This window comes from Ornithodoros turicata, chromosome 7 (assembly GCF_037126465.1).
Source record: "Ornithodoros turicata isolate Travis chromosome 7, ASM3712646v1, whole genome shotgun sequence".
Lineage (NCBI taxonomy): Eukaryota > Metazoa > Arthropoda > Arachnida > Ixodida > Argasidae > Ornithodoros > Ornithodoros turicata.
Genome location: NC_088207.1, coordinates 40456607 through 40465141, shown reverse-complemented (window position 1 = coordinate 40465141; position 8535 = coordinate 40456607). Strand labels below are relative to the sequence as shown.

At 46.5% G+C, this 8535-nt stretch overlaps 2 protein-coding genes across 2 annotated transcripts; one reads left to right on the top strand and one right to left on the bottom strand.

Annotated features, from left to right (window-relative positions):
• The first annotated feature begins 1485 nt into the window (after positions 1-1485).
• Positions 1486-5722, top strand: LOC135399877 (uncharacterized). The gene is made up of 4 exons (XM_064631612.1): positions 1486-2766; positions 2972-3115; positions 3196-3309; positions 4627-5722. Exons 1-4 carry the CDS (start codon positions 2529-2531, stop codon positions 5646-5648), a joined length of 1518 nt encoding a protein of 505 aa, XP_064487682.1. The 5' UTR covers positions 1486-2528; the 3' UTR covers positions 5649-5722.
• LOC135399876 (uncharacterized) lies at positions 5714-7768 on the bottom strand. The gene is made up of 2 exons (XM_064631610.1): positions 7362-7768; positions 5714-7298 (listed from the first exon to the last, which is right to left on the bottom strand). Exons 1-2 carry the CDS (start codon positions 7692-7694, stop codon positions 5766-5768), a joined length of 1866 nt encoding a protein of 621 aa, XP_064487680.1. The 5' UTR covers positions 7695-7768; the 3' UTR covers positions 5714-5765.
• Between the last annotated feature and the right edge of the window lie 767 nt (positions 7769-8535).

Below are 8535 nucleotides of genomic sequence, written 5' to 3'. Positions count from 1 at the left end.
GGTGTCAATCCCGTGCCGTTTTTGGAGTACCGGGATTTCGGGATTTTTAGCTGTCAATCCCGGGATCCCGTGACGGGATTTCGGGATTGTGACGAGTTGGTGCTTCGAAGTAAAATCTTGATCGGGTCACAGTTATCTGACCCGCATCCGACCCGTACCTGCAGGTGCAAGTACGCACCCGACACGCAACCCTCTAATGCAACAGCGAGTGCAAAACGAAAAAAAAAGTGAACATCGACTTCTTCTGACGCGTGTATTTCAACAGCGCACGAAATCGGCTGCAAAGATGCAGTGAGAGGAGGACATGCCCCTGCTGAGATGATAGATAGAACACTGCAAAAAACAAGAGGAAAGGGAAAGGAAGAGACATCGCGATAATAATCTGAGGCTACATGGATTCCCATTGGTATAGGGCTGGGGCATGTCCTTCCCTCATCGCATCATTGCGGCCGATTTCGTGCGCCGTTGAAATACGCGTGTCAGAAAAAGCCGATTTTCACGTCCATTTTTTTTTTTTTTCACTCGCTGTAGCATTAGAGATTTCGGCTTCCTATGTACCCGACTAAGTTCGCCACGGGCTTCCTAATTCTGAAAAAAAAAAAAAAAAGGTTTTGTTGACTAGGCAAATTTCGATATGGACGAGTATATTAAAAAATTTCAATTTATTGCCATTGAAGTTCGACAAAAGTATTTTTTGAAGATGGCAAACTTAATTGCCGCACGAGAGCCGTTGACCGCATATTTTTCCGTTCTACCGTTTTCTTATAAGCCCCAAATGACATGGTTCGTGAATCACCCTGTGTACTTCCACGCAGACATGTACAATATATTGCGCAAAAGTATTTAAAATAAGATATAAATACTCCACAAAAAAGTATTCAAAGTAAGATACTAAATACTCAAAACCTAAAGTAATTTGAGTTGAGTAATAAATACTCGAGAAGTATTTTAGATACTCTTTAAAGTACTTTCGCAGTAGCAGTAAGTTAAAACGCGTGTTCTCAACGTGGCCATACAAACGAAAAGGGAAAAAAATCTTCATCCGCCATACGTAAGCATATCTTTTATTTGCAAGGTCTTGGTGTCAGGCAATGTTTCGTGAACTTTGGTGAACTCAAACTTTAGTGATATGCTCTGACCCAAAACCTGATAATCCCTCCTGCTCCGGTCTTTCAACCCCTGGCTCGTGTTTATTGTTTTGGTGACAAAGGAAATAAATGCCAGAATTATGTTGTACCTAATCCCCTGTAGATTCACCTGACAGTATGAATAGGAACCGTTTTCTGACGAAGGATACGGGGGATAAATGACTGACGCGAGAGCTCCCCAAAAAAGAAAGGAAGATGGTTAAGTTCCTGTGAGCCGAAAATCTGGACACGGCGGGGAAGTGTGCTGGGTACGGCTTGATGAGGAGGGAAAGTATTTTGAGTACTGAGTAGGAAATACTGAAATAAGCATTGTGAGGGAGAACCACCGCCACGCTCATCGCCATCGGCCCTTTAGCGCGAGTTTCAGAGCACCCGCATTCTTTCGCTGGGCTGCCATTAAACCGTACACCAAGCTGCCCCTCCCTCTCGGCTTATTCGCCGCATAACATTTGGTGGAGGTAGAGTACCAAAATATCGGAAAAGTACTCAAAATACTGTATTTTGAGCACGTACTCGAGATACGTACAAGTCTGCGACCACGCCGAGACAAGGTGGTGCCTGCGTCGCCGGAGGGCGAGGGAAAGGGGCGGTTGTGCTTTCCAGGTACTTACTTATCCAAGGCTTTCCGCTGACGTTGTAACGCAAAAGCCGGCACAACTACTTGTAAGATTGGCCCAGGACGCGAAGTCCCCTTAGAGCGACATTCCGCCATATTGGCAGACGCGACAATATACTGCCACAAGCTTACCAACCACGACAGCATCTTCCTCTTAGCTCGTTGGTGGTAGTCAATGTCGTGCTGAAGACTCGGAACTGGTCCTGGTGGTCTTGGAGTTCTTCGAGTGGAAGTGGTGCAATTAAGCCGGCAGTCAATCCCCGAAAGATGCAGTTTGCTGGATCCCGCATCAATCTACTCGAACACGCCGTAAACGCTGGCATACCCTGGCAATACTAGGATAAGGTAAAAAGTTACCTTCGAATTCTCCCCGTCCACAGGACGTGAACAAGCCCTCAAAGTTCTCTCGGTTCGTCTGCCTTTTATGCACAATTCATACTTCGGGTCAGTCGGTCTCGCTTCATCTCACTCTTCTAAATCGCCCATTTCTGATTAGCCCGTTGCTAGCGAATAGATCGTCGGCGTGACGCTGTTACATCAACCCCACAGAGAACTCCCACCTGCAGCTTTTGCAAGCCACACGCTGGTGTCACCTGAAAGGAGTTATGCCGCAACGGAGGAAGCCTGCCTAGCCGTCATCGGTCGCAGTGAATAGGCAGTATTCACTGAAGCGCTGAGCGCGGTGCACTGTGGGCCGGTCCGCCATTTTGAAGTCCATACTACGCGCTCGCTTGGCCCGGCGAGAGCGTCTGTCCTCCTCAAACATGGTTTATTGCGCCATTGTCGGCTGTAACAGCCGCACACAGAGCAAGCAACAAAAGATAAAGTCGAACGAGAAGGATCCAAGTTTTTTCAAGATACCGAAGGTTCGCATGAACGAGTGCGAGAAAACAAGATTGCTGTCCGAGAGACGACGCAGGGAATGGCTGGCGCGAATCAAACGTGCTGGAATCGCGGGGGATCCTGACAAGTACAAGGTCTGCTCACGTCACTTCTTATCAGGTATGCAGTTTCTTGACCACCATGCAGCGCAAACCGTGTTTTCTCTCATGTTTCGTAATTGGTGTTGAACGTTGTAACACACTCTAGTCAGCCTACAAACGTATCATGTCATTATTAAGGTTCGTCGTGGGATTAGTAATGTGTTTGTCCACGCCGCTCTCAGGTACCCCTATCGTGATATATTATTGTTATGTGGTGTGCGTAGGCTCACCCTCTGGTCTGTTTGACGACTGCAATCCTGATTGGGCTCCTTCACTACACCTGGGATACAATGCTGAGCCTGCCCATGATGGAAGGTACAAGCGCCTGATGGCACGACATTCCAGAAGCCGGCAGGCACCCCCAGATGGTACATATTTCTGATGCTTTCCTTGCGCATGAAGTGATCACAGGAGACAAATGTTCTTTTTGCACCTTTCATGCATGCAGCCAATCAACATGTGGACATATCACCTGAAACCGCCATGGACATAACTGTTCATGACACGGATGTGGCCGTTGACGAATGTGATATGCAGCAGGGTAATTTTACTGCGGAACCTGGTAAGCAGTTTCCCAAAACAATGTTTTACTGGCAAGGTCATGTACTGCAAACAAGTTACAACACCCAGCAAACGAGATACATCCAGCAAATATCCGTAAGATATCTCGCACGGGACGTTTGGATATCCAGTGGAGTTTGCCACAGATCCGTTTTACATCCATGCGATATCCCTGCGACTAGCATTTCTGCCATGTTTGTAGATCCACTGAAAGTCCCTGCGACGTCTGTCACGGATATTTGGATATATACGGGAGATTACGAATATCGTACATATTTTGCTTTTAACAATTTTGTGCATCAGATATTTAGTGTTTGTAAATTGCGTAGAGACCACTGCAACTGTGTTCTAGCAAATAATATTTATTGTGTGTTTGAACCCATTTGATACTTTTGGGAACAAAAACATTACATTAGCCTAACAGGATTCATCACAGTACAGCAGCACCGTGGGACACGCCAGCATAAGTGCCGAACCCTGCCCGCCTCACTTGGACCACTTGGAAAAACCCGCAGTAACCTCTATTTGTGAGCTGGATGGAACATATACTGAAATACAAATCGTTACACGCACGTTCGTTAGGGGTAGCGTGGCGTAAACCATTTGTAACGGTGACGAAGATGTATCTTCGCAATTCCTGTGTTTCTGCATCAACCCACAGTATACCCAACAACATTTCTGACATCCCTTCCTATCAACTACTGTGTTTTTAATTCAGGTTACCGTCTCTATAAGGACAAACAAATATTTCCTGGATCTCCCATAGACATCCCTAGGATCTGCAAGCTGCTTGTCATGGGACATTCAAACATCCAGAGCGCGATATCCTTCCAACATACCAGGGACATCTGTTGTTTACTGGAGTAAGCCCAAAACGCAATGAAATTGTGCGATATCCCATAGATATCCTATGGATGTCGAGATATTCAGGACGTTCGCGACCTTGTAGGGATGTCCCATGGATATTAATGGTTTGCTGGGCAGCGACTCATGTACGTGGTGTTCAACGAAAGTGTCACAATGTTTAGCACAAAACTTTATAATTTATCATAATTACAATGCCACGTTGGTGAAAACTACACCCAGTGGGTGGCAAGAATGTTTGCAATAGTCCCTCAATTTATTTCAGCTTTGCATGACATTCCTGGGCTTTTTACCATTTCTTTTTGTAGAATATTTTGTGTTACCACCTTGTCAAAAACACTATCTCGTGCATGGAGCAAACTGCACAAGAACTACATATTTTTCTGCACAGTCAGTAAATTTGCATATAATGTGTTACCCGCACTTCACAACTGAGAAACTATTTACTTTTCAGTTTCTGGCATGTCATGCCAAACAGACATGACAGCCGATCACATCCACCAGCTGGAAGTGGAGGTGGCAAGCCTTCGAAAGGAAATGAGAGCTGCAAAGGAAGACCTTTTAGCATCAAAGTTCACTGAAGAGGCACTCCGTGATGATGACGAAAAGGTGTCTTTTTACAGTGGATTGCCATCGTTCCTGGCCATCCTTTCGCTTTTTCATCTTCTGAAAGATCATGTAGCACACAGCTCACGAAATGTGCTCAGCCAATTTGAGGAAATGATGATGTTCCTCATAAGGATCAGATTGGGCATCCACATGCAGGACCTTGCATACCGTTTCAATGTTTCGCAATCAACTGCCTCAAGAATTTGTGAGAAATGGCTTGATGTGTCATATGATCGTCTTGGCCACCTTGTACATTGGCCGGACAAGGAAAACATAATGAAAACAATGCCTGCTGCATTTGTTGAAAATTTTGGTTTTAAAGCCAGAGTAATTCTAGACTGCTTTGAGGTGTTCATACAGAGACCAAGTTCCTTAATTACACGAGCAGAGACGTGGTCCCAGTATAAGCACCACAACACAGTAAAATTTCTGCTGGGGATCAGTCCACAGGGCATGGTGACGTTTCTGTCGAGAGCCTATGGTGGGCGTGCTAGCGATAAGGCAATTACGGAACAGAGCGGTGTTCTGCAGTTATTAGAATATGGAGATGTCGTTCTTGCTGACAGGGGGTTTTTGATTGCAGAAAGTGTTGGCATGTGTTGTGCAACATTAGCTGTGCCCACATTTACGAAAGGAAAGAGGCAACTTTCCAGCTATGAAGTTGAACAGACCCGAGAAATCGCAAACGTACGAATTCATGTCGAAAGAGTTATTGGGATGGTACGAAATAAGTATAGGATACTGAAGAGCACCATACCTGTGGAGCTCCTAAGAAGGAACAGTCGTGGTGAAAGTGCTATTGACAAAATTGTTAAAGTGTGTTGCTCACTGACCAACCTGTGCAATTCTGTAGTGTCTTTTGACTAGTATTTATTACTGCCATGATGTATGTTCATGTTTTTAACTTGATGGGAGCAGTAAAGAAATAATTGACACCTCTACTTCATGTGATACCTTTTACTTTTGGTCTGTGCACTTTCATAGTCACTTAAGTTGTTTGGAACAGGACTCGCAGTACCACTGTACACCTTTTGGTGACCTTTTCAACCCTACACAACTTAAATGAAACAACTTGATTGAGCACGTAGCATTATTACATGCAATTATTTTGCTCCGTTTTCGTCCTTTGCATGTGCACACAACCTTGGAGATGGCAGTGTCACATTGGGCTGCTTTTGTGTTATCAGTTTGACTTGGCATCAGAGGATTTGATGTGCATGGCACAGGTGGCGCAGGCAGTACAGGCGTGTTCTCTTTACGGCTTGAGAACCAATGTGTCACTACCTCTGGCAAGAGAACCTTTTTGAAAAAGTCTGTCGCAGTTTCTACTAATGGCTTCATGAAGCTGTCATCCCGATAAATTCTCTGCACATTGATTTCGTTCTCGTTCCACAGAACAAAGTCTGCATAGCTAGCATTACACACAAACATTTGAGCTTGCACTTGGTAATGATAGCGGTGGTCCATCTTCAGTTCCAGCACACCGTTGCAGTCTCTTACACAGCCTCTTGAATCATTAAGCAGGTCACTGAGGTGGCCGTCCCTTACTTTCCAAGGGCATTTGACTTCAACAACACCTGAACCACAGCATGTGCATCGGACTAGCAGGTCAGGAGTAGCTCCTAGGAACAAATAGTCCTCGGAGATGAAAAGCCCTGCCACTTCAAACTGAACTTCATTGTGGAGCTCGTGAGCCAATTTCTTGTACTTGGCAAGAGCAACAGCTTCCTTTTCACGGCCATGCTTGAGAGCTGGGGTGGAGACCTTGTCACTTTGCGAAGAACAGATTTTCTTGATGAGGCTCATTGATGGGTATCCCAGTTGTGTGTGACACACATCATACAGGGAGGAAGCAGTAACTCGCCCCATCCTGAATGTAAACCAGTGTGCACTCTTTGCCTGGTTCCTTGTCATTTTCTCAATGGTACGAATAGCCTTGTCGTTAATTGTCAATGTCTTGAAAATGTTGTCGCAGTGCTCCAGCACCTCGCTGTACGTAGTTAAACTGGATGTACTTGGATCGTAGAGACGACGCAAGTCAGCACCATTACAAGTTCTAACGGCAGGCACAAAGAGGTCGCTGTATCGAGGGTCTGTGCTTGACACAGCTGGTCGGAGTCCAGAGGCGATCAAACAGTCGAAAAATTTCTCCCATTCTTGTTTCGTTGGAGGTGGAGCTCGTGTTCTCGTCACTGCCTTCAGCTCACAGGGCGAAGCAGCGTCACCATCAAGCCGACGTTTTTTCATGGACGCCGACGCAAAGTCCATCTCAACAACGGGGCGCGTTTCAATCCTTCGGATGTGGGCTGGTAGCCAGCTGTTGTCACCATCAGTACACGAACGTTCCACACGCGCACGGTGACCGCACTCTAAGTAAAATAACAACGCAGCAACGTGAGAGCACGCTTCGCCATTGCCTGCCATGCATAAACAGTGGGCTGCAAGCACTTCGCCGTCATTTTTTGCAAATATCCACGTCTTGAGAGGAAGCTTCGATAAGGCTTGAGAATGATTAACCTGCACAAACAACAAGGCAGATTAGTGAAGGATTAAGCGACAGAGATTAAACATTTTCCTTACTTGTGTTACGGCGATGATAGTGTGCGGAGTGGGCTGCTTTAGCCACGGCTCTTTAACCCAACCGCTGGTCACGAAATTGTGACCCTCCAACGACTTGTAAGACTTCAGCTGTTTTCGGGTTATGAAGCTGGTCCTCAACACAAGAAAGTCAAGAATGTCGCACATATCAATCTGCGGCCAAAGGTCCACGTTGGAAGTACAGTTCTTTGCGTCGATTGAGAACGGATCAACGCCGCATTGCGCGATCTTTTGCTCATACCGTGCTCTGTCAGCGTCAGAAAGACTTGACAAGTAATTTGCAGACTCGTCCAGTAAACTACAATCTGTCGCCATCCACTCCAGCGATGACAACGCGAAGAAAATGCACTACGGATCGCACGGAAACACCGATACCCGCAACTACGCAGCTTGACAGGTGGACGCCAATATGGCGGAAGGCAGACGCTGACGTCATGGCTACGTCACGCGCATACCCCCTATACGTTACACGTGGAGCGCCGTTCCGATTTTCCGCCAAGTTCACCGTCGAGACTGACCGATTTACCTGGTTGCGTAGGTTTGAAGCTCCCTCTGAGTACCTTACAGATTCGAAAGTAACGTGCCGGCGATACACGACTCCTTGATAGAGTGCTGGAAGGGATCATCCAAGAAGGTGGTCAACGCTCTCCCTTGAGAATGTCGAGTCAATTCCACGCAGAACGTTGTGAGCGCGGTCGGGCCGACCGGGTCGCAGGAAGGGCTCTCATTGGAACACGCTGTAGACCGGTAGAGTAACCTCGAGACTCGGGGGACTGACGACCTGTGACAGTGTGTGCCAAGGTGGCTGGTGGATTGACACTGGCAGATTCCGGGTACTTTGGCGCAAGGTATAGGTCTTATCAGCTGAGTCCGTACGGCTACATAAGGGAGAAGCGGTACGGGGATACCTGCACAGTTTCTGCGATTTACGGGTAGAAATTCAGTGGAGCTGTGGGTTGCAGGTAAAATGCGGATGTACCCGCGGGCGGTGTGGGTGAGCCGTTATTACCTGCGCACACTACATTACCTTTTGCACATTAACCTGCGCATTCATGTTTGCCTATTCCCCACATTTCATACGTGAGAAAATTAACTTTCTTCACATATCTCATGGTCATTTGAGCTTTTACAGAGTCACCTGTGGTTTCACTAAACA

Bases quoted from the DNA above. Each gene is read 5' to 3' on its own strand.
- LOC135399877 (XM_064631612.1), top strand. From the start codon at position 2,529: ATGGTTTATTGCGCCATTGTCGGCTGTAACAGCCGCACACAGAGCAAG. The intron at 3,116-3,195 runs GTACATATTTCT...TCATGCATGCAG, and splicing joins CCGGCAGGCACCCCCAGATG to CCAATCAACATGTGGACATA. The intron at 3,310-4,626 runs GTAAGCAGTTTC...TTTACTTTTCAG, and splicing joins TAATTTTACTGCGGAACCTG to TTTCTGGCATGTCATGCCAA.
- LOC135399876 (XM_064631610.1), bottom strand. From the start codon at position 7,694: ATGGCGACAGATTGTAGTTTACTGGACGAGTCTGCAAATTACTTGTCA. The intron at 7,299-7,361 runs GTAAGGAAAATG...TTGTTTGTGCAG, and splicing joins CTATCATCGCCGTAACACAA to GTTAATCATTCTCAAGCCTT.